Source organism: Rhopilema esculentum, chromosome 6 (assembly GCF_057945365.1).
Source record: "Rhopilema esculentum isolate cy_ngs chromosome 6, ASM5794536v1, whole genome shotgun sequence".
NCBI lineage: Eukaryota > Metazoa > Cnidaria > Scyphozoa > Rhizostomeae > Rhizostomatidae > Rhopilema > Rhopilema esculentum.
In genome coordinates this window covers 11,062,713-11,089,183 of record NC_142820.1, presented here as the reverse complement: position 1 = coordinate 11,089,183, position 26,471 = coordinate 11,062,713, and the positions used below count along the sequence as shown (strand labels likewise).

The 26,471-nt window shown below is 35.4% G+C and overlaps 1 protein-coding gene across 1 annotated transcript in view; it reads left to right on the top strand.

The window, feature by feature from the left end:
• Positions 1–26,471, top strand: part of LOC135686387 (TBC1 domain family member 19) — a 46,975-nt gene that overhangs the window by 3,468 nt on the left and 17,036 nt on the right. Inside the window, exons 4-21 of the mRNA XM_065202607.2 lie at positions 188–263; positions 832–906; positions 2,023–2,098; positions 2,815–2,861; positions 3,355–3,404; positions 3,905–3,968; positions 4,252–4,324; positions 4,918–4,956; positions 5,468–5,580; positions 7,651–7,725; positions 8,418–8,480; positions 9,001–9,085; positions 9,517–9,561; positions 11,001–11,033; positions 11,550–11,619; positions 13,070–13,109; positions 13,710–13,801; positions 13,999–14,059. Of these exons, the coding sequence (XP_065058679.1) occupies positions 188–263; positions 832–906; positions 2,023–2,098; positions 2,815–2,861; positions 3,355–3,404; positions 3,905–3,968; positions 4,252–4,324; positions 4,918–4,956; positions 5,468–5,580; positions 7,651–7,725; positions 8,418–8,480; positions 9,001–9,085; positions 9,517–9,561; positions 11,001–11,033; positions 11,550–11,619; positions 13,070–13,109; positions 13,710–13,801; positions 13,999–14,059 (1,177 nt within the window). The remainder of the gene's footprint in view (positions 1–187; positions 264–831; positions 907–2,022; positions 2,099–2,814; positions 2,862–3,354; positions 3,405–3,904; positions 3,969–4,251; positions 4,325–4,917; positions 4,957–5,467; positions 5,581–7,650; positions 7,726–8,417; positions 8,481–9,000; positions 9,086–9,516; positions 9,562–11,000; positions 11,034–11,549; positions 11,620–13,069; positions 13,110–13,709; positions 13,802–13,998; positions 14,060–26,471) is intronic.

Below are 26,471 nucleotides of genomic sequence, written 5' to 3'. Positions count from 1 at the left end.
AGGCACAATGTTACTCGGCTATGGGCTCGCATGCACAAAATATTATTAATGAGCCCTGGCTACATGTGCAAAAAAACCAAAGTTAGATTTGTAGAAAGGCCAGAAGAAGATAGAGAGGTCATTTCCTAAAGCATTTTTCCTCAGAAATCAATTAATTCATTCACCAATAAATCATTTTACTTAAAAGCCCGGCAAATCTCAAGAAGTGTTCTGCTGAAGGAAACTGTGAAAAAGATCCATTGGATTATATGAGGAAGGCACAGGTTAGTTTGAATTAATATATTGAGTATATTTTTATTCGCACCAAAAACCAAGTGTTATGATATCCTTGCATTTACAAATCTTTGCTTTAGTTGAGACTTGTTTACACTATTAGATAAAATTTGCTTCACGTTTTTTCAGTGATTACAGATGATGAGAGAATATGATTCTCCTTTTTAGCATTTGAAAGCCATATAATAGTATTGTGTGGCATGTATTTGCATGTCAGATTAGAAGGTAAAAAATAATGATGAATGCTATGTTGGCTGTTTTGAAAAAATTTAGTTACTGGAAAAGATATTAAGCAGAGCTGGTACAACAGATCAGCATTCAATTTAGCGAATTGATGGGCAGCTTCTGCTACCATAACCTCTCATTGTCTGGTTGCAGAAAGAATGGAATGCAAATATTTTGATAGTACCTGGCCTTGACGATAAAAGTTAAAAAGTAGCACAAACATTTATTAGCAGTTTCACTTATTATTTGTATTTCAAAAATATTAAGTATTTCTTTTATATTTAGTAATTTTGTTTGTATTTATTAATCAAGTCTTTGATCATTGTTTTCTAGACCTCATGGGAAAAATGTATTACAAAAAGCATTAATAGCATGTGTACAGAATTAGTGCTTCCTCTTGCAAGAAAGGTTAGTTTGAATATGCAATGACAATAAGTTATTGTGGTAAAAAATGTCCAAGATTTTTTCTTGTCATTTCCATAGTGATGTCATCGAAAATACACCTAGTGTATAGCACTCAGTCATGAAACTCATCAAGAGTTTTTGCAGTCTCTTACTGACTCTATAGAAACTTTTCTTCAAAAAGGTATAGGATTCCACATCAGAGCATTACTAAATTTCTATAGAAGCGCTAGATAGCGTTACAATATTGATGCTTCTATAGGAACTTTATCAATTGAGTGATACACTTGTACAGCGATCTATAAATTAAGCTATCGCACGTCAGAATTGCTGTAACAAGCACGACTTGATACATTAAAATAGCATAGAAAAGAAAATTAGAATAAAAACCAAGAGCAAACGCTTTTGAAAATTATTGAAAATACCGTGAAAAAAACATTTTTTTACCCGCTTATTTTTAATTGATGCAATCTGTCAAAGATACACACGCTTCCCGTTGCATGACATTGTAGAAGTTTAGGACGTATTTCGTTTCTTTGGTTTTCTGAAAATTTATCAATATTCTTTCTCTGTTAACCTGAAATTTTCTTGAAAGTAATGCTTTAAGTGCCTATTGAGTGTTGTTGATTGAAGGGGATAAAAATATCTTAACTGTAACATTTTCGCTTGTACAGTAAATGATGAACATAAAGGTATATTAGGGGATTAGAACCAATAAAGTGTTTCGCTAATACGCCATTAGATAAACCGGATAACTATACCGGTCATGTGTTTATGTTTTTCTGATTGGTGATTTTGATCGGCAACTGGGTATATATTTTCCATCTTGTTTTTTCGGAACCCTGTTTTGACGTTTTATACTCTCAGGAGTGCCAGACGAAAAATCTTTAAGTTAGTGTGTTGCGAAATGTTTGCTTTTTTCAAAGTCATTTCCAAGTTCTGTACCGCCAAAAAATTATTCACATTTTTTCGAACGAAACATTTATGTTTTTTTCTAATCTATTTCACTTTAAGCAGAAATTTGCGTTCAAGAATGAAAACATCAATTTTTCAGAAAAGTCTATGTTTGACGAAGCTAGTGCCTACGGAATATTTTTATGGTCAAACATTTTCGCCTTTTAGAGATCAGTGAAGGACCAAGAAACATTTGCAACTGAATTCAATGCTCTCAGAATAGGGTCACACTATGACGAAGAAGGTAATTGATTTAGTCCTATTTCATGACTGAAATACAGCTAAGTGCTCGTTCAAAAATGACGCATTAATGTTGAAAGAACCATTGTCTGACCATTTACGTGCTATACCTGCAATTTCAACCATCTACCTACTATAAATGGGTTACGTAGGTTTTGAACCAGCCCTAATATACTAAAACTATGGCGATATTTTACGGTTTTATCGCCTATTTACTATCAATGACTGATTTCCTCTCACAAATCCACATTTATGATGCTTGCAGTTACTCATACCCCTGCTATACGTCACATTGCTTCTCTATTTCTCAAATCTTTTGAAATCACACTGGCTATTTGATTAAATATTATGACAATAGAGGCACGATATCGCCTTAATTGTTACATACCCTAATGGGTATTTAATCATATTCCACATAAACGTTGCCTTACTTTCTTAAGTGTAAAAATGTTTCTTCATTTTATAAATGCGAGAGGTCGGTCAGTGAATGGTTGTCGAGTGGTTAAAAATAAGAAGCGAATTATAGGCATCATTCTTCTTCTCACGTTATTTTCGATCCACAACTAAATCTCGGAGAAGATTCGAATAAAAAGCTCTTTAGTCACTGCATATCGAGAACAAAAGGTATTATCCTTTTGTCTGTTATTGCTAGAAATGTTTTAGTGGCTTGCATGCTTCCTATGTTATCTTTCTATCCAATCTCATCTATTATTTTAACAGGTTCGAAAAAACTTCGCCCTGTATATTCATCAGCAGACTTTTTCGAGGTCAGAAATTCTCATATTGATATGAAATTCATGAGCTTCTGTCTAGATTTATCTAATCTAAGATATTGATTTTCTTGGTAGCAAAATATGCAAATCTTATCTAATATGAGGACAAATTTTGACCATGAGAAAAGCTTAGGGCCCATTTTGATGTAGTAAATTGATTTAGAGTATCACAACGAACCCCTCAAATTTGGCTTGCAGACGAGATGTAACTTTTGAAAATTTAGATAGACTAAATCCACATTAGTACATTAATATTTCCTTTGTCATACACAAAAACGTTGTTCTAAGTTCCAACTCACGTTGTGCGACTGATTTGTCAAATATTTCGGTCCTTGCTGGTGTTTTGCCATGGAAAGTTGTACTGATCCCCCTTCTCCGTAGGCCTGGATATCAATGAAATTTGTTAAACTTTAAACATAATTGTTTAAACAGCTATATAAAGTTTTCGAATAGTTTGTCTCTTATAGTTCTTTTCATTTTCCCACAGGCTCTTATTACAGTGAAAAATGCAAACTACACGCCAATAAATAAATCGGGGTAGATAATTTCAACAGTTTTCCCGCGACTTTCTTGTATTCTACATGAGGTTTTAAATTGCAGCTCTGATTCATAACATTCTTTCATAATTGTTTGCTATATCAATTAGTCCTTTATTTAATGTTTTGATGAATTATTTACATGTACATTCATTGAAGGTCAATGGAAGAGGTGTTTCTTTTAATTTGATATTTTATAACGAATAAAATGAAGCTTTGAAAAGAAACAGGGACAGAAGTGCTTCGCAAAAAAGGACCAGTGGGTAAAATAGGGAGAGGGTCCCTGTCCCCCTTGAGCGCCCCCATTTTTCTGGAAAATTGCTTGTTGAAACCCAGTGTCAGCAAGATGAAATAAGAGAACTGATTCCTTTTTTTATCTTTTGTGTCAGTTATCGTCTTTTTAGGTATTCTTGACTCACTTTTCATGCTGTTATATTGAAATATGAAATTTTTTTAAGTTACTTGTTGTGGAGATCCCTTCTATGATTTTTGATGTTCCAGCAATAACCTGGAACAATGGCGGCTCATCAAACCCTCAATTAGCGTAAAAGACATTCACGAATTGGTGAGTATCGACTGTTCTTGTATTGTATTATGGATGCTGTTTTCTTGTTTAAAGGTTGTATTGACGCATACTGATGTCTACATTACGAGATGAGAAAACACAATTAATGGCATTTCTCTCAGCCAAATTGATCCTTTTCAAGTTAATTTTGTTTCATTTTTAAAAAAATGGGCTTTCGGTAATACTTAGAAAGAATTTTAAAAATGAATTTCATTCTAACGCAAGCGCTGGCTGTTCTTAGATATGATTTCTTCTTGATTTATTGCTGTGTACTTTTCCACAGAGAAAATTATTTTTGCAACTTGATAGACAGTACCCTCAGTGTGGAATTGATGACGTAACAAGCAGTAGCACAGGTATCGCCTCATTTTTGCTAATATTTACCAATCACAGCAAAGATCGATTCATATTGCACCTCAAGCATTAGCACTCTTATAAGAACACAATGTTCTGAGTATAAAACGGAGAAGTTGATTTTAAACATTTTAAACAGTCCAATTACTACCCTTATGTTAAATATAGCATCGAAGTTGCGTTTTGTTTTATTTGAAGTTTTCTATTATTGTCTAACGTATTTCTTATGTATTCAAAAAGGTTCCATCTGTAATTCTCTGGCTTATTATACAAGAAGGTTTAACCCATGTCTGCATTAACATTTATACATGTATCTTACCTATTACAGAATTGATTCGCCTGGCAATTTTCAACTTTTTTTGCCTTAATATTGCTGACTAAAATTTTAAAAAGCATCTAGTAACATCTAGTATATACCTTAGACGTAATGTTATAAAGACTTAACTTAAATGCTGGAATTTACAGCTAATTCTATCAAAAAAATTCGAGAGTTTGTATTTAATCTGGAAGAAAGTATTCTAGTTACGGTTAGATTATTTTGGATAACGGATACGTTAATTTTTCTTGCGATCTTTTGTGCCTATTTCACTTTCAGAAAGCTTTCTTCACGAATGGCAAAAATTAGGAGCAAAAGGTATGAAGTCAGTTTTGAAAATGCAATTGTTTTTGTGATAGTGAGTTAAATTTTCAAGCTAGGTATGGTGTCAATTCTCATTAAATCGTGTTCAAAGGGCTCTCTGCTTATGCGATGTATGTGTGACTTAGTTTTAATTCCAACTTAGTTTTAACTTCCAAGTTGGTATGAACATAACACTACCTTCGGAGCTCTTAATGACGCTGTTGTTTATGGGTGCACTTTATTATGTTTAAAAGCTTAAAAATATTTTTTAGAATTCAATTTTTAAATTGCTGTTAATTGAAACAAAGGGTTCTCTCTTTCCGATTGCTTTTTGAGATTATGCCCCCGTCAAAAAACCCTACCATTCCAAAATCTATCCCAATTCTAAATTATGTTACTTTCTAATGTATTTTAAGTACGAATGATTTTGTTAGAATTGCAGTTTGAAACTGAAACTGTGTAATTTCTATCTGTATTCTAGTAACTATATTATTTGTTATGCTTGCTTTGTCCTTTTTAATAATAGTTGTAAGGAAAGGACATAGCGCTGCTGCAAGGCAATATGCAAAACAGGGCTGCCCAACTGGTTTAAGAAAAAAGATTTGGATGTGCATTCTTGGGATGGAAATGGAAAACTTGGTATGTTTAGATATTTTTCTACGTCGAATAATATCTTGTCAGGGACTCATAGAGTGGGAAAGTGTTGACCTCAAAAATTCATTTTTCAAAACATTTTTGGATTTTGAACTTATAACATAAAAGAACACCATAAAATACCAATAAATGTCGGTTAAATCTGTTAAAGTTTACCTGAAGTGTGACCACACGAGTACGGGCTGTCCTCCATCAAACCACTATAATTTGGCCCTGGTTTTAAAGCTCATTAGCAAAGTCAGATCTAAGTGAATATGTACCAGATTGAACTAATTATGCATATTAAGAGGTATTGCATCGTTTTTTTATTCTTGTAGCAAATGTTGAAGAATTTTTAAAATTTTATTTATGACGTCATCATTTTGTCTCTCTATAGCAATATGCTAAAGTTTTCCCCTGATTCTAGAAATAAATTAACTTTTGGGTCTTCAATTTTTGTATGTTTTTATTTAAAGTTTTGTGACATGTTTAGCACTGTCTATCAACTATGCTATAACAACACTTCAAACCTTGTCAAATGCTATTTGATATAATCTTCAGCTAAATTTTCTTTCCGCAAACATTTTATTGTCCGGAACCCATTACTCAATAAGATACATGTACTTTAAGACATGTATTTCAACATTTCCTTTTTGCTTGTTTTTTTATCGTTTCCGCAAATAATGATTTGTTGGATTTTGAGGTTTCTTGTTCAATGAATTTCTTTTCTATTTTTCCAGATGTTTTTTCTCACTAATTCCTTTTTTCTACTATCCATAAGTCCCATAAAACCAGGTTATAAGCTTCTTTTGAGTTTGAAAGTACCTTAACTTTCGTTACCTTAGAAACTTTAACAGTCAAGACTTTGTAATTGCTAAGATAAGCAGTCGACTTAAATCGAAAATTCTATTTTTAATTAAAACACTATTTCTATACCAAATCTCTTGGTTTTCTCTCATCAAGCGAGAATTAGAGCCATTGCTTTCTGCGATTCAGAAACTAGAAAGTAATTAGCTCTAGGTGCATGTCTTACTGCGTATTAGTTGATGGATATGCCCTAAAATGCAGAACTCAGGGGAAAGGGTGGGGGAGGGTGGGGGTTGGCATGAGGGACACCATCAAGAAGTTATAGATGCTTCCTACATTACTTGGTGTTTTAGGTTGATGCGTGACATATGCATATAAAAAGTCTTAGTATGGATATAAAAAGTTTTATTCATAGCTGGCTGGAGTAATTTAATGATGACTGCCTGAGGCTGTCTCTTAAGCAAAGGTTTTCTGATTGGCATTGAAACCCATTTCAGTTATCTACTTCCACATTGTGTGCTTCAATGATTTTTTGCCAGACTGTGGCAGAAATCATTCACAGCCAACAGAGCAAGGCCGATACTGGCTGAAATTTACATCTTGGATAGTCCAAATCGTATGCTTGTAATAAACGCCAGAAGTAGTTCAGGGTCGCTTGAAGCAACCGCCCATAATTTTTCTACTCGTATCTGCCGTGCCAATACCAAAGGGAAAGTTGAATTCCAAAAGGGAAAGTTGAACCAAATTAAATTCTCTAGGCATCTCAGAAAGCTTAACGTAGTCACCAAATTGTGTTTCCAACGTTTTTCGTTAGATTAAATTTGTTTTTCATTTAATTGTGTTTCCAATGTTTTTCATCCCAGAAAGCTTTTTCCTAAGATCTGTATTTCCTTTCGCTGCTTATAGATGTTCAGATGTATTAGTTCTAGACAGTTTGCTGCAGTACAAGGACTAGACTTTGTTTTTTATGGAGAAATTTACACCTTAAACTTGTATCGTTATTGGCTAAACATTACAAAGAGCTACAAACATTTGGTTGCCATTCAATGAAAAACCAATTCTAATGAAGAGCCACCCTCATCTGTTATTCACTATTTACCTATTTTTATTATTTGGACATGTTTTCTCTGTTAATTCCGACAAAATATTCAAGAATTTTGGAGCCTGTACTTAGAATAATGCTTCTTTTTATCATTAATTTTACAGCCATTTTCGTCGATTGTTCATTTAATCATTTCATTTTTTTGCTGAATTTATCTTTCTTTTTAGGACATGTTGTACTACGAGCAGTTGAAGAACTTTGTATTCGAATACGATTTGCTCGTTGACAAGCTAATTATGAAAGTAAGTTTGCTCTTGAAGCCGGTTTCCTCTTGATTCTCTCTGGTCGCACGACTTGGCGAACGCGAATTAACAAAACAGTGAAATGGTGAACGCGACTAGTGTCTCAGAAGCTCAAATGAGTTGAAAAACTTAGCGAATGATCGCACTTTCGCAGCGAATGATTCGCGCGTAAGTGGTGAACGGCCTTTAAATGCCTCCTTGCATCGAATTCTGATTTTTTCCATCAACTGGAGATTTTTAACCAAGTTTAATGTTAGCCACGACCTTAAGAGATACAAGTACTCATTTGTTCAGCTTTCTGTAGCTATATGTTTTTTATTTCTGCCTTGATTAAAAAGATTGCGCGTAAATTACGACAAAGAACTTAATTTAGTTATTAAATTGATATTTATCCAACAGGAGGCCGTACAACCAGCGGTGGATATTTAGGATGGTTTCGTTTTGCTCAATTATGATCAACTCTTTGTTGATGTGAATAATGTTACATTTGTAACGTTGTTTTATCCGAATACAGCTGACAGAAATCGTGCATTGTTCTAGAATACTTTGTTGACCGAAAAAATTTAACATAAATTTACTTTTTCTAGCTCAGTCCTTTCCATCTTTAATTTTAGTGCTTATGTAGCATTTCCTTTTTCTTTCTGTGAGTGAAAGAGATGTGAAATTCACTTTTGTTTTATTATCATTTGCAGGATGTTAGGCTAACAACTACAAATGACGATTCTTTTTTCGTATTTGAAGACATCATTTATCAAGTTTGTATTCCTTCTTCCTTGCATAAATTCGCAAGCTTCTGAAACTTGCTGATTTTTCCAATACAGTTATACAATCACTAATGGAATTCTTAGCTAGTTTTGCTGAAGATTTTGCAACTATGTACTTTTTATTAAACACCAAACACCCCTCTCAGCGACAAGCCTCATTTCCAGTTTAGCAAGTTTTTATTGGATATTTGTCCATAATTCATTCTTGGCTCAGCTCTGCTGGATTTTGGTTTTGCATTTAATTGTTTTTCAATTTCTATTTTACAACATATTTGATTCTTGTTGTAGCTTTGCTTTGTTCCTGTTAGTTCCATTTTTCTTAACTCATTGCCCAGAATCTTCCAAACCCAGAATCCGGCGGAAAGCCTATTCAGTGTATCTTCCTTCTTACAAATAAGTATGCTATGATTCCTCTTCCCAGTGCTATCATCAAATTTTGTGGCAACAAAGGCTTTTGTAAAGCTTTCTGTTTGCAAAATCCTACGTATGAGTACTTCATCTCTTTTTGTAGGTTTTGTTGATATTCAGCCGTGATACATGGCTGCTTGAACGTTGTAACTACATCAACTCGTCTCCGCCCAAGTCATACGTAAGAGGTGAGAATAGCTTGTAGTTCTGCTAAATGTAGCCAGTGGTCTAAATCTTTTTGTGCGCTTGCAACCGGTGGCTAAAATGTTTCACAATGTTTGGAATTCTTTGAACGAATCAGAAATTTGAGAGTTATCGGAATTCCTAAGTTGTATTTCCATTGCGTATTTAATTTGTTGTTTATCCATCCTCCAGACAATGCCGTTAACGCTTCGAATGCTTTTTTAAGAAAGTTTTTAAGAAGACATAATTTGGGGGCTGCACTGAAGTTTCCTTTTCCTTTCACTGCACTTTTTCAAAAGCATTGACTATGTGACCACCTGGACTCTATGATATTGTTATATTCTGCTTGTTATTAATAACTGAAAATGTTTACTGAAAAAACTAATGTGCTTTTGCTTATATGAGAAATTGAGCTTGCCATTTTAATGATATGCAGGAAATTTTGGCATTCCTGAACTTCAAGTAAACTATCCTCCAAGTGGTATGTACGTTTTTATTCGAAAAACTTTTCCTTGTTCTTTTGTATCGTAACTAATCGCTAATGATCTTTTTAATGTGGGCCTGGCTGGTCGGTTTCTCATTGCTGCCATTTAGTTAGTATTTTTTATGCCTTATCGCGGTTCTCCTTTTATACTCAAGCGATATTTCATGGTTGTATTGAATTTGACAAAGTCGATAAGGTTTTGTCGATAGAGTTGGTATCTCACAGCTCGGTATAAATTCCTACATTTTCTTGGCCTTTTGCGCACTGGAATTAGGCTTGGTTTATAAATGGCAGCCACTTTATCAAGAAAAATAAAGAAAGAATACAACATAATCCCTGTAAAATCACAATCTACAGGTTGCAATGAATGTTGCAGGCTGCTTATAGAAATATGAACATCTAGACATATTCACTGGAGCTAATTGAACTCAAAATAGTACATTTCAATTACACATTTGAGAAAAAAATCGTGTGATAGTCATTTCAACTATGCCGGAAATGATGATTTTGGGAGAATTTTTCCTCCCCCTTCCGCTATAGATAGAAAGGCTGGATAGATTTGCAAAGGTGATTTGATAAAAGGCTGCTCAAGCCAGAAACTCCAAGAATTCATCTCACCTTCCATACAATTCAAAAAGTCATTTTCGAAACAATGATTTTCAAGATGGCCTGGTTAAAACTCACAAATCAAATTTATTAATTTTGAAAATATGTTATTCTCGAAACGAAAAAAACGAAAAAGGTATAAACAAAGTAGTGAAAATATTTTTTTCAAGTTTACAGCAAATGAAACTGATACACATGGCATACCTAATAGTTTGGAGTTGCAGAAGTAAAACTACATGTTTGATCTCTACAAGCCTGTTTCGTGAATAACTCACTTTTCAGAATATGTTGATTTGCTGAAATATTCCTCGTATAAATACAGATAGATGATGCATAAGATTTCTCTACATTCTGCTGAGATGCTCTGAATCTCTGTGATAAACTATTTCTGCCCCATACATGATCTTCGGTTGGATAGGCTTGAGTAAACAACAGTATTACAGAGGCTGCGAATGGCTAGCTGCGAATTTTTGCTTGTAGTGGAGCCATAAAGTGGAGAGATAAATGACCATCAATTCTAGATTGTGCGTAACACGCCTTTCTATAATCTTCAAGCTACGGCTATGCAATAGAAACTTAGCTTAGGCAGCATTTCATGCTGTTCGTTAAAGTTATTCCTGCTCGACTTTGCAACTTTTGTAACTGACTAAGCCCTGTAAAATGCATTTAGTAAGCATTTAACGTGTCTTTTACCATTTAGCTGTTAAGAAGATTGTCAGAAACGTCGATCTATTCTTTAATTGTTTTTTTGCGACGGATTATAGCAGTTTGAAAAAGTGTTTTTTAACGTTGCATTTATGATATGATAGGCGCATTTGCCTTCTTTGTAGGTGTCATTCCATTCCACGGGTTTGCTATGTATGGTAAGAAGAGTTTACGAGAATTCGATCTATAGAACTGGTTTCACATTCATCTTTCTTTCTTAGAACTGCCTTCAGTTCTTAGAACTGTCAGTTGTCCTTTGTCAAACCAAATGGCGAATGTTTTCCTCATTTTAACTTTCAATAGTTATTACCTCAAATATTCATTTCGAAAATAGGGATGGTATGCTTGTGTTTTCAAGCTATTTTTCACAAAGTCGCAATTCGAGATAATTGTCAAAAGATTATCTACAGACAAACTTGTCTGCCGATTCTGACTTCATAATAAACTACGTTTCAAAGTAATGTATAGATATCTTAAGAAAACTATTTCCTACAGTCTTTGAAAGGTTTGCCAGTTTCGTTCCCAGAATTCCCTATTTGTAAGAGCCTTTTTCGGCAGATTCTCATTTTGCAGAGATATTGGCATTATCTAAACCAAATTACAAGATGATAATTGTTTTGCAGTTTATTTTAAAGGCATGAATTCGCATCTGATTAGTTTTTTCGTCATACTAGCTGCACCATTATGCTACATCTATGAAGACCCAATGACATTATATTATGTTTTCAGAGAGCTGTACTTCAGGTATTTCCTAGTTGAAGAATATAGCATTTCTGTCAAAGTTAATACTACATCATGTATCCATCAATGACATTATGTCCCGTCAGTCTACCTGTCAGAGTTAACAATAGGTTTGGCAGTGCGTTTACGGTCGATGAAGCATTGAGGCTAGAGTTACACTAAACCGGATTGCTATCGGACCGGAGCAGAGCGGAGTAAATTTGACTCCGGATTGATATTTGGAGTAGCAGTTACACTACGATGCTCCGCTCGCTTATACGCTTGCATTCATCTGCATTTCCGGTACACAATGCAGTGTACTTTTGTGAACTCATACATAAAATGCACCAGATTAAATTATTTGGACATCTTTTCGAAGCTGTGTGCTGTTGTAAATCCGTTTTCAATAACTACTGTACAAAATGACGAAAACAACCCTGAAAACTGAGAGGGAAGTTTTGAGGTTCGTTGGACGGATAGCAAAATTGCGTTGCTATCTGATGTTTTTAAGTATGCGTTTCGCCCAAGGGCCACTTCAGTGAAACTTGGGAAGATGTGAAATCTAAATGTGAAAATGTTGGGCTTTATACAACAGCAACAAAATCTCGGAAATCACCATTGTTCACTAATGATCGAATTGCTTCAAGCAGAACAAAATATGAAAATTATTTGCTTCGAAGCGGAGTATATCGGATTCGTGCGATTTTATCGTGCTTAAATCCCTATCCGATATTAAGTTTCTCCGCTCCGATAGCAATCCCATATAGTGTAACTGGCACCTGAGAATTAGCCTTTCGTTGACGATAGAATACGCAGCAATATGTCTATTGTGTATTTCAGCCAACTGGAAATTTAAATGCCCAGCAAAATGAATTTAGACAGTGTGCCTTGATGTGATATAAATGGGCTTCCCCGTTCAGAGGACGGAGCTTCAGCTCAGTTAAAATTAATAACGTCATATTATGTCTTATTTTCAATAATTCTTTTATGAACAATGACGGGCTGTTCATCAGTCATTATTTCAACATTTTGCAACGGTTAGGTTGTTTTAGTTTGATTGCAAAATGTCGGTCTTTTAAAGTATCCTCGCAGTTTCGAAATAGTTTAAATGAATTAATTTTTTTGTCTAATTTTTCTAAAAAATTGCATACTTCAGATCGTTGGATTCAACGATGAAGATTCATATTCATTTAAAAAGTATATTTAAAGATTTAATTTTCAACATTAAATATGAAGTAGATAGGATGAAAGTTTTGTTTTTTCAAAGAATAGTTCAAACGTTCAAAAAATTATCTTTAATGATTTGACATGACACATCACAAGCATATTTCGCTGTATCATATTTAAGTTATTTCTTTACATTTTTATTTCAACTCAACCCGTTTTTGGTTATGAAGATAACCTTCTAGATGATCTTATACACGGTTGCGAAAGTGCCTAACTTGTCGATTATTGTTGATCTTCAATCCCCTAGGTATTTCTGCCGGTTACACGTTATCTCTTCAGACAGTCAGGTATGCTAGTAGATACCTTCATTGTTGTTTGTTTGTTACATAGTTAATTTCTGCATTTTTGTACATTAATAAATAATAGCCCGCTGGTATTCGTAAAATGAAGCATAATAAAGTAGAGTGAGGACACAGATATTTTGCAGCTCAACAAATGAGACTCATTTTCATTTGAATTTTGAATTTTTTTAACTGGCAAGCTTAACCTATTACTACATATAGTGCAATTTTTATAGAATGGACATTGAGTAGAACATTGCCACCCTCTGTTATGGTGCTGTGTTTGTTGTCTGGAGGCTACCTGTACAGAATAATAGAACAATGTAATGATTCGCTTCCTGCTTGAAGTATCCTTTATTTTACATTGTCCATTAATTTATGTTTACATGTATATGTGATGCCTTTTCAACTTTTCGACTGTTTTATTCTTCTCTTAAAAGCTATTTATTTTTTGAACTGTAATTGTTGCATCAGTGCTGGAAAACAATGCCACGTGTACAAAAGTTAACAATCTTCCAATGCGGTGACTAAACCTTCTTGACGGAACGAACATTCTAAAAAAATCTCTCGCCAGAAAACCTTATGCACAGGTTTTTATTCTTACAGGGAGTACTGGCTTTATGCTCATTGTTTGAGAATCTACTCCAGTCTCATGAACCATGGCTGTTTAAGCATATATTGGATATTGGTGGCCAGCCGTGAGTAGATTCAATTTCTTTAAAGCACATATTCAAACAGAGATTTTTCTTGTTTTCCTTGGTTTTTCCTATTTTGTATTTAATGCGCATATTTTGTTTTTAAGTTTTTCTTGCATCACGATATTGTGCCAAGCTACGTGCCTTCTCAGTTCATATTTTGTTACATGGCACGTTACTAACAAACTGTATTTTTTCAGGCTGCGGATAGTCTTCAACTGGATAATGTTTGCTTTCTCTGGATACCTAGCAACTGACCAGGTGAGTCGAGAAACCATTTCCTGCTTCCTTCTTTATTTTTAATCGGGCGTAACGGAGGCAAAACTACAATACTGTGATCCTCGGGGCTTATTTATTGTTGATATTTTTGGATGGGGGGCTATTCGAGGGTGGGCTTATAAGAGGGGAGCTTATAAAAATAAAGTAGCTATCAAGAAGACATTATTAAAAGATCTTGTATATTTGAGTAGGAATTTCTTTATTAGCATTTAATCAATTATTACCAAAAGTATGAATAATAATAATAATAAATCGAATATTTTAACAGAATAACCTAACAGTACAATTTTTGTGGTAGTTTGATAAAGCACCAAAGACAACCTCAAATGGCAATAATCAACAAGTCGGGGGGGGGGGGCAATTCGAGGTAGCAGTGGGAGCTTACTCGAGGGGAGGCGGCTTATTGACAATTTGTAGTTCTAGAGTGGGGGCTTATTCGAGGGGGGCTTTTTTGAGGAGCTGGCCATTTCAAGGATTTTCGGTATATTTAATTGTTCAGGTCTCCGCGTAAAATATTGATGCAATGATAAGATGGATCTAAAAAACAAGCTGTTGAGGCATTATATTGTTTGTTGGGGGATGATGTTGTTTGTTTTCACTGCTCTGCCATTGGAAGATACACTTGATCTATATTCAGATCTTTATGCGTTTAGCAAATTCCAGCTTCAACCTTTGCTCATACACTTTGAAGGCATTAAGTCACAGTAAACAGGTGCTCCATGCAGGGATTCTTTAAGTTTGGCGTAGTGACTATGATCTCATGTGAGTTTGTCTATCACTGTTTACAACTGACCGTTGACGTAACCGTTTCCAAGACCAGTACAAGGTAGCTTCATGTGATCTGTCTATTGTCCGCGAATAGTAATGCAACAGAAAAATCAAAACTGGACGTTTTTGGGTATACCCTCTTCTTTTATCATGGCCTAATGTTTTAAGAGTCTGCTTTTAGAAAGTAGGAGAGATTTAAGAATTACTCTTTTAGACTTTTTCTTTTAAAGAACGACACACTCCTTGTAATACTCTTTCCATGTCTGCTTGCAGTAATCATAGATCCAATTCTTTGTGTGATTGTGTATGGTTGGATCGAATAGCGACATAACTTTTCTATCTGCATATTCCTTCTTCTTTCTCTTCTTCATTTTATCTCATTCTTTTCAATCTTTGTTGACTTGAGTATCTGTGTGCTCTGGTAATTCCGTTCTAATATTTCTTCCCATCAAAAGCTTTGCAGGTGGACGAGTAGATCTATTGGCTCAAAAACCTGTAACAAATATTATTCTTGTATATCTTCGTCACCAGATATAGCCTTTGTAGCCGAAGTAAATTTTGATTTAAGAACGAGCCTACCTAGTAGACATCTTAATTTCCTGCGGTGCTCGTCACGTCACGTGACACTACCATGATACATACATCACTACATTACTGTTTTGTTTGCATCTTGCTAGTGCCTTGCAATCAAATGTGATAATGCAATCAAATACCAGGTGTTTGAAACTGACGTTAGCTCAAAATACTTAGAAAGCTTTATCTTATCATTCCTTATTGCAAATCCTTATCATAAATGAGATCGATGTATAATTGATACAACCAATCTAGGTAATAGGTTACCAGTATTTGCAGTTGAAAATGCAGCCGAAATTTGAATAATTTGTACATCTAAACAGAAAAAAGTTAATTTTATTTAGATTTGTTGAGGTTAACCCGAAGTTGCCAAATGTTTAGTTTTTGATGACTGTGGAAAGCGTTTTTTAAAGGTGTATTGTTTAGACCAAAACACCTTGTAGTCTTCCATCACTGCCTCAAAATAAAATGGTGCTACAAGCCTGTGTACGTGAAACGTAAGGCTTTTGACTTTTTAACAATGAAATAAGATATACTTTCTTATTCTCAGGTGTAATCCAAATACCTCCTTGGTCTCCATTATTCGCACAATAGTAATTTTGATTTAACTAGGCTAAAATATTGTACCCGTCGGTGCAACTTTTTTTCGTATTTGACTATCGAAATCATGTCAAAGTCAGTAATCGAATCTTCAGACGGCCTCAATTTTTCATTTCACCAAGCCTGCATCATTTCACCAAGCCTGCATCATTTCACCAAGGTTAAAATTGTAGGGATGTCTCTTCCTGTAAAGTCAAAATGTAGATTTGGTGCCAAAGCACCCTCATACATCATTATTTCTTGTCATTTATTTAATATCTGTTTGCCACTTTATGGCCTATATGATTTGTTCTTTTACTTGTAAATTTTGTTGTTATGTTGTGCTGTTATTTTGTCGTAACATTATAACAATAAGAGAGTATATATGATGTCGCATATATCCACGCCAGGGAGTTACACGCAAGCTTACATAACTATAAGTATGCGCGTTTCATTCATTTTTATGCTTTTAATAACTCACGAATAAAAGTCTTACACTATTCTGCTAAACTTGGTAAACAAAGAATTCAACTTTTGACCATAAAAACCAAAATACCGCATTTTCTTGATTTTTTCTGTTGCTTGCTGTTGAATAAAATATAACTTGCTCTTCTGGATTAAATATTCTGTGTCTTCACATCGTGCAAAAGGTTTTTTGTTTTTTACAGATAAAGTGATATTGAAAATTTCACTTTTTTCGAAGTAAAGATTCAATAAGGCAGCTAGTTTCTAATCGCTCTTTTTTATCGCATTATTCCTTTTCATTTCCATTTTGAGACTTGAAAGATTATCGCTCAGAAGTTTGCTGTTTTCTTCCTTTCCAGTATTTTCAAATATTTCAGGTACTAGACCACGTTTTTATGAATCTCGTTACTTATTGATGCAAGGAACCCCAGTGACTAATTGCTAACTCAAAGATGCTGTGATGTTTTTGCTTATTTCGCTCTTTCTTCCTTAAACATTAGTTATTCGCTGTGCTAAGAAAGAGTTGCATTGTGTCAAAGCTTTCTACGACCAATCCCTGTTAACAGTCTTTTGAGCTTGTTTTTCGGATTTCCAATTTTCTAGACTTTTTGTGCTTTGATTTTAAATCAGGTAATATGTGCAATTTTCTAGTTATGTGCTGCGAGAAATATTTGAAACAGGATGCAATTGTACACGTTCCCGGCGTGTCTAGGGTAAGCACCCATCTCTTCAATATCTTTGAGAAAGGGGTTCAATTTTTTCATATATCTAGGACATAGAAAATAGAAAAAAGGGTGTATAATGATGTGGGAATCTTAAAGTAGTTTCTAATTTTCTTTGTTTGCCCTTATTTCAACTAATCGATTTCAGGCAAAAGGGTTTAATTTTTATTTGGTTTCAAAGAAAAGGGGAATCAAATTGAAATCAAATATCAGAGATAAGGGTCAGTTTTCTAGACCCTCGGACACGGGCACTTACACTTGATAGTTTGAGATGACCCGCCAGTTACACGTTCCAGGACCATTGATTAAGAGTAAGATTCAAATTAAGTTTAAAAGCAAGTCACTTTTGCTATTAAGGCAACCTCAACTCATTCGATTTACTAACAAATGAAACGAACAGATATGGTATGTTCCCACTGTTGTTTTTCAATCGCTCTTCGTGGCAGTTTGAATGAATAGAACATTTTAACAAAGTTTGGGTACAATAGAAGAACTTGGTTGTATTAGACAAGCAAATGAATGGTACACTAGGAATATCGGGTTTTGCTTTGGCAAATCTGGTCGCATGAAGACGAGGTTGATAGAAAATCCGGTGGATAAAAGCAAAGGTTTTCATTTGTTAAATTGCTGTCCCATAACAAGTGGAGCGAGCGATCATTAATTGCTATGGAGCGGCTATCACCAGGATCAATTTTGCGAATTCATACAAGCAGTCCAGCCTCTTTCAACCATCAAAAGTGGAGATCTCCTTTAGAGTTTTCTTTAATGAAATGGAGGGGAAAATGCATCTCCCAGCCGCAAGTACCCAGCGTCCCAATTTCCCCCACCTTATCGTCATTACTAGTAATTATTTTGGCGCCAAATTCATACTCGAGGTGCTCTCGCCTAAATTGCCATTATCTCGCGCAATCTTTTGGTTTTTCATTCCAAAAGCCTGGTGTATTTTCTTTTGGAGGTCATTATCCCACCACCTGCTCAAAATGTGCTTCAAGAAACAATATTGTATTCGTTTTGACAGCAAAAATGACGGATAAATGGCAAGATTCAAGCTCAACTGTATTGATTCTGTTGACTTTGCACGGTAAATGTCTCGTTAACGTCTTATCGTTTGGTAGAAAGATCTGACATGACATTTATCAGGAGTTGTGATATAATTACAATCTTGCTGATGTGCAGAGGCAACATATCTGGTCGTGCAGCTCGCCAAACAGTGTATTCAGTCAGCAGATCTTTGTTAGGATCCTATTGAGTTTGAAGATAAAGAAAAGCGACATATTGTTGTTAGATTAATAATGCATGAATAGATTGGAGCTTATCTAATTGTTCCTTTGTTTCTAATCTAGTTTTGCAAAGATTCCAGATAATTTTCCACTGCGTGCTGTTTGGCTGTAGCTAGACAGTGCAAGGCAATGCATGTCACTGAAAAAATTGTTTCTTCTGCAGACCTTTGTTTATTTCTATAAAGTGCAAAACCGTAGAAACCTGCACATGAAAACCTTCTTTGAAAATCCTGTTGGCTGAAAAGTGATATTTTTGGTAATTTTGATAAGCCAATTGTTTACCTAAATATTAAAAACAGATCTTTTGAAAAGAATCAAGACCTTCAATCTCTGTTTTCTGAGATCGAACAAAAACTCCCAAAAAATGTTCGACAAGAGATTGTTTTGGGATTACTGGCGTTATTATGCGATTAGAGTGTTTACTTTGAAGTTATTGGGATTATTTGGAAATTACTCTGTGATTAAATGACACGATTATTTTGTAAACATTTGAAATGAAATGAATGTAAGAAGCTTAAACTAGGTGCCTTGTTTTGCCAACTATTTGCTAGTATTCCGATGATACTTAAACGTCTTTTCAACGGGGGGAGGGGGGAGGCGGGGGAATTAACAATTTTACTATAATGCTATCCAACAAGCATTGCATTTTCTCGGGGGAGGGGGGGGGGGGGAGGCGGGGGAATTAACAATTTTACTATAATGCTATCCAACAAGCATTGCATTTTCTCAGTTCTTGAAGTAGATATGTTAAACATGTGAAGGTAACTCCTGGCCGGCTGGTTGATTTTTGCAATTGTTCCACGTTCAGAACTGGATTTAGCGTGTGTTGTTTGTGGCAGCATGTATAATTATACACTTAACGTGTTTGCATGACGTAGGTGAGTTATTACTAATAACTGGTACCTACCGTATTGAATGATTTAACTGGCCAATTTCTTTCTGCAAATGAAGCCGCTGTGAAACTCAAAAAGCTGTATAATTTCTGTTGCCTTTTACGGAGAATATCCTATCCTGCTTCTGGGGTTCTCCTCCTCAGTATCTTAATACTCTATTTTTTATATCAGCGTTACCAAACTTTATCAATAATTACTTCAACGACACCGTGATCGATTCCCTGACGAGCTTCAGAAAAATGTTTTTGAGCGAGGATACATATTATCCCTGAATTCATGAGGCTCTGGTACCCAGTGTAATTACGATCGAGAATCATTTAAACTGCTATCCGTTCTCTTCATCAAAAATGCTACCTCCGTTTACTGGAAAATGATTCTAAAAAGAAGGACCCTCTTGCCTTTGTCGGCCCCCCTTTGCTGCCTCCTTCACTGTTGGTGAATCCTATTGGCAAATCCTTTATTTCAATTTGTTGTTGTAGCAATCTGCATCTCCCTAACAATTTTGTTTTGATGCCAATTGATTGATGCAGATCTTAATATTCAGTCAGTCAATTTAAAAGCCTTTTGATCTGTATTTTTCCTGCTGTTCATAGTTCCGAGTTGGCAATGTCAATTTTTTATCTTCATATTTACCAATAATGGACTAAAGAGCTGGAATCTTCATGTTCAAAACACACTGTGTCGAAAATTTCATGTTTCTTGGACAGACAGGTCATGAATTACGTCGTTTTCAAATTTAATCTTTATGTCTTTATGTTCAAAACGTATTATTTCGTGACTGGGCAGTCAAAACGACACGAAATTCCCCATTCAGGCAATATTTACCACGAGAATTTCAAATCTGAGGTCCATTATTGAAAAAGGTATGTAAATAGGGAGATAAAAAAATCAATGACGTCAACTCGGAACCGAATGCTATCTCACCTAGCCGATCAGCTAGTCAGATTTCGCTCATAATGTCATAAATAGTTGAACCTTGTCAAGGTCGAATAACACAAATCGAAACCTGTTGAAGTTGTAATACCTAAGCCCTATTTACATCGGCAGTAGTAGTTTTAAATACGATGTTTTCATGCTGCTCTAGAAACGAGCTGGAGATTGCTTGTGAGATTAATAATTATGTCGTTTAACGCGCGATACAACGTACACTTTGTACAAATATGACTGTGTTCTCCTGTGCATTTTTTATTCAGTGTTTAGAAAACAGATGTTTAGATTTACGTCACTATCCAATCTGCTTTGCATCGATAATCGGATAAACATTGTCAAACACTGTTTTTTGAATTGGCGTTAAATCGGCTTGTTATTCTATCGAAAACTTTTGCATACTCTCCAGAAGGTTGTTTTCAAGTCTTCAGTATCAACTTGCTCTTCATCATCCCCCCGTCGCAAACAAATCCAATGGCAGTAAAGTTCTTAAATTTAACATTATTGAAAAAATCTAATTGACTTCTGATCACCTATTCAAAACAAACGATGAAATACTTCTAAAATTGACTAAAATGACTCATATTTGGTACCAGTTTGATGCACCGTCGACTGATATTTTCACAATTTTTAGGTAATAATTTTTCAAGTTATGTTGTCCAGTATCCAATATTCTAATAACTGGTTTTATGACGTCATCTCTCAGAACTCTATGGTAGAGCCAATGAGGTGGGCAAAACAGAGCTAATAAAGGGGGCCTTATAACTCTGTGCAAAGTGATCTTTGTGTTTGTTTTATAGGAAAAGTTTTCCTAAACCACAATAAGTATACCACTTTGTATTTATTATACCACAATTACCTCATAATGTTTTATACCCGAATCTTGGCTTCTCCATTTAAGCATCTGCCTTCTGTTCTTTTTGGATCTAGGCCGTTCTCTATCGTATTTTTTGCTAAACAAACTTAAAAATTAGCAAACCTCTGTTTGAACATCTTGGCAGTATTTATACAATCCTCTTTACTTTTCCCATTTCTGTAAGAAATTATCGCGATATTCAAGATGCTTTTTCGGTTTTTCGACTAAGACTGGAGATGTTTACAGGTTATTCACTGGTATTTAAACTGCTGGCTTAAGAATCTTTGAAGAAAAACCATCAATGATGGACTGACAAAGGCAAACCGTTTTTTATCTGATTAAACTTCACTCTTATACTTTCATCTTCCCTTGATACATTTCTCTCTCCCTAAATTCGAATTTAAAATGACTTAAGCATCTCTTGATTCAAGCCTATGCATATTTCTGTTGAAAAAGAGCCGGAAAAGAATATATGTGCAGAATGTAGGTGCAGAATGTAGGTGCCTTCTTTTCAAATGCTGCCTAGCCTACAATGCCTGCCAAAAGTCTTGGAACACTGACATCAATTTCCAAGGTCAAAATCAATCATCCCCCTCTCCCCTACAGAAAAATGTTGGTTTACTATCAAGCGGGTTAGGATTTTGGGAAGCACTTTCTTTTGCGCTTCTTTTATGATATTTCTCTAAAATCATCAACATTGTTATAGGGGGAAGGGGGCGGAAGTAGCAATTTTTTTCATGAAAGGAATGAAAGATATCAAATGCAGCGTAAATTGCTAGGTGTTCCAAGTACTTTTGGCAGTCATTGTAGATTTACTGGCCGAAAATAAACGCGGCGTGAAACTTGTTTAGAATAGAGAAAAATACTTTTAGAATGAAAATCTGAATTTTCTTGATTAACGATGAACCCGTCGCCCTTTTTGGTTTCAAGTGTTTCCAATAGACAGAAAGGCTTCTTGGGGACTTCCTGTTTTCTTGGGGACTCTCTGCCCAAATATTAGTCTAGTTTTGACAAGCTTATGTCGGTGACAGTTATAATGTATAAGCTGCAAATTATTCACACAAGACCTACGCTCTAGCTATCGTTTGTAGAGAACCAATCACATGAGAACCTTGTTCGTTATATTGTTCTTGTCTAATCCACTTCATCCACCGAAGGCATCACATTTTATTTTAATATTTTGTTTATGTATTTGAAAATAAAAAAATCTTTGATTCTAGTATCGCGGTTTTTTTAGATTTATCCGCTTCAATTCTTCTGTAGGAACTTCGAAAGCGGAAGTAGTGATAGCCCCATTCCCAAACCTATAATGCTCTTTACAGCCCCTGCTTTCCTGCGCTGGTGCAAATATATACTAGGTTTTAAGGGCACATTTCGGAATAGAGGGAATATTGACGGGGGGGGGTTCGGGGGGAATCCACATGGCTCTATGATCGTTTTTTGAAGACCAATATCCAAAGAGGAAAGCGATTTCTGCAAAGAAATAAATGTTTATACGTCATTATTAAACCACAACGAGTTTTATAAATCCAAGACAATTTACTATGATCTTGTTCTACATTATCATTTAATACAATATTCAAACAACGACAACGGGAAAATACATTCATTAAACCCAACAACAATGTTACTGTGTTTCAAAAACATCGTTTTTAACAACAACGATTAAATGCCATCCGAACTCAAAAGCAAATACAAACGATATTTGAGCAAAGAACAAAATTTGTTACATACAACCGTCAAAATATAAAGACTGAAACTGTTTTCAAAAGAAAGTATTTTTGCTCTCATATTATTGAATATTCAAATATGGCTTGGTTTCCTATTTCGATTCAGGGGGGGGGGGTGATACCTAGACATCTTCATTGGTTTTTACATTTCTGTTGCAATCAAACTACCAAATATATACAATATTATCTACACAAAAGAATTTGAACAATTTAAGAACAATATAAATTGTATTTGTCCCTAGCGTGAAATTGTTGCTTGTTTTTAACAATTAGCTGATGAAAAGATGTTAGTTTTCTCACCTTGCAAGTGAAAAGGCCCTCATAATCGTAGCGAAATGTCCCTTCAAGGAAGACCCAATATTCATGTCAAAGGCATAAACTAACGGAAAAAATTATGTACAACATTTCGTTACTAATATTATTTCAGTTTTAATATGCACTCTTGAATGGGGCGGATATCATATCGCTATTGTTATTGTAGAGCCATTCCTCTACAGGCTGGCTGTTGAAGCCTTTACGATGCTTTTTGTATCTCCAAATACGATCACTTTTCAGTTTCAGACGGCCTTCCGCTAAGGCCTTTTCAAAATGGCTTAGCCTCAAGTCGCGAACCTCCTCGGTGTCTTCAGACACCTCTTCTAAATCCTCTAGCCTCTCAGTTCGCCGAGCATTAACTGGTAAACCAATAAAGTCAAGGTCAATGGCTTTCATTTTGTTTTTACCGCCAGCAATCACATCAGATAGACCTTCCAAATCTTTTTGTGAGAACGGGGTAAGAAACCTCACTTGTGAACGTCTTGCCTGTGATTTTGTCCTGGGTACTTTCAAGGGTTCACTATTACTTCGAGGTCGTCTTTCAAACAGTTCTTCGCCCTGATCGGGTTGGGGGCGATCATATCTGTGTGGGTTCTCACAACAACTATAGCTTCGTGTACGCTGCACTCTTTGGAAAGCACGTGCATCGGCCACGCATTTGGTCGGAATACTGGTAATCCTGTCGTCTACAAACCTCACTGTATCGTCCTCTTCGCCTTCATTTGCCTCCATTTCCACAAAATAGCTGCTACTGGCTACGACCAATTTAAAATATTCGAGCTGCCTTGTTCTGCAATCCCCTAGGTGATTTGCATGCGGACTGCCACTACGGTGTTTTCAAAACAGACTGCTATCAAAACAAGTCTCCCGTCTCTCAATGGATCGTACCAGACACGTGAACAAGCGAACACAAGCAAAGATCCTTTGCCAACTTGAAATACGATAAAAGGGCAGGTGGCAGTGACAACAATAGTGATTTTGTGTTATCATTAGCTTTCTTAAAGTCGTGCCCTAACGCGCCCGTTTTTCCAAATAAAAGTAATGTACCCCTAATTGATGAGAAGGGAGATGATTTGACTTGGGGATTTCAACTGCAATCGGTAAATAGCAACTTCAGATAAATGTTGAGCTATCTTTGAATGACCGTTACGCATGAATAAGTGATTAAACAGAGGGCAAAGAGAATTATGTTGTCGATATCAACCATGCATTGTCAAATAAATCAGCTCTAGCTTCTTAAGTTAGGTTACATTGTATTTTTAGCTTCAATGAATCTGTGTTCACTCTTTCACTGGGTCTGTTTATGCGTTACTGAAAACTTAATATGCGGGACTTTTAATCTTTTTAATGTTGAGAAACTATTTAAGATGAAAAATTTTAAAGCAGAAAATTATTTCTGATCTACAATTTTGGCTTCTCTGTTGGTGAATCGGAGACTTTTTCTAATATCAAATTAACATGAGAGGTTACAAAGGGCTCTCTTATTCTACCCGGCAAACATTTACCCACTCTGTAACCCCTTTAACTTTTTGCTGCTTCCCTCATCTCCCCCTCCCCCCAAGAAAACACAACTTTCACTGTTTTCACTTACTGGTTTGCAATGAATTCTAGGTTTATTGCCATTAATAGTTTGAGTCGTCGCTATGAGTCTCTGTGGTACCATGGTGCCACGCTTCTTTAACCGTTTTCATTTCTTATCATTAAACGATAATTAATGAAGGCAAAAGGAGATTTAGAAGCAAAAATGTGTGGTTTTGGATGATTCATCATTGAATCGATATTTTGCGAACCACAAACTACATCTAATGCAACAGTCTCGGTGGCATTTTACCGCCGTCGCGATGTCATGAATTATATTGTACCTCTCTCTGCTACACAACGCCAGAACTGTGTAAAACGCGAAGAGGAGGTTTAGAAATAATGTGGACTTTCATTAATTATAACCGTCCAGAGATCTAATCCGATAAAACGTACATCGATTTGAATGGTCAATGAATTCTTTAATAGACACAGTCCTGTTACGCTGTTGCTTATTACACCCTTGCAGCAAGGGTAGTCTTGAACACAGGCCAGGGAAGTCAATATTCCGAAAGCAGCACTCGGGACTAGTTGCCAGGGGCGAATTTAAGTAATAATGATTTGGGGGGGGGGGATTAGACACTAATTTTGTAAAATAGAAACTGGCTAATTTTGGCATTAAAAGGCGATGGCTTAGCCCCCTCGGCCCCCATCACTAATATTGTTTAACAACTATGGATTTATTGTCTATGGCACGTAGTCCCAGTCAACTTTCGTCATGGAGGTACTCTTAAATGGGATAAAGAGTCAAATCACAAATGAACCTTTCGATTGTTTATGTTGGGCTTTCCAATTATTTCTATTTTGAAAAACCTTCGTAAAATCTGGTTTTCACTTTACTATTATTCAAGCAAACAATAGTATAGTTTCAAGCATGTTTGACTAAAAATACAAATTCAAAGATACCTTTCTAAAAGGTTCCAAAGTTTAACATACTAATTTAATTAAAACATATAGGAAGAGATTATATTGTTGCGTAAGTCACCTGAAAGTAACTAAAATAGAGCTAAATAGAGCCAGGTGCCTTGTTTAGTTCATTCTTTATTACATCGACAGAAAATGCAATAGATCGATTGAAAATGCTTAGCAGCTAGTACGAATATCCCTAATGACTCGAGCTAGAAATTTAATACAGCATTCAGACGAGTTCGCAACGCCATGGCACAAATGGGGCGAGATTTGTAATTCCTCTGGTGCTCCAACAAGGTCCATTGTTAATCAAGAAAATTTAAATTCTCTTTCTAAAAGTACTTTTCTCTATTCTAAAGAAGTTTCACGGCAAAAATTTCAAGACCAAACAAGTTTATGCAAACTGCAAAATCGTTATGGAAGTATAGCTGAATAAGATTTTTTTTGAAGCGATAGACTCTTTTTAAGAACCAGTAAATTAAATTTCAGGCTGGCGTTTCTAAGCTTATTAAAAAATCCGAGTAATTGTTCTTAATATCTTCTTAAATAATCAGGATAAGCAGTTCAATTGCTAGCAAGTGCGCTGAATGGGTGTGCCCAGGCCTCATTTGCCAACAAAATGAGCAAAATGAGTCAAACATCCTTTGTTTGCCGACAAGTTTTAAAAATTAACCGAAAAAGCACTCCTAGATGGCAAAAAACTCCTCGTTTTTGAGATGCAAGATTTTAATGTTGTTTGATAACATTGTTCAAAATCAAACTTTACAGTCGCTCAGCTTCAGCTTGTTCCTAATTGTTC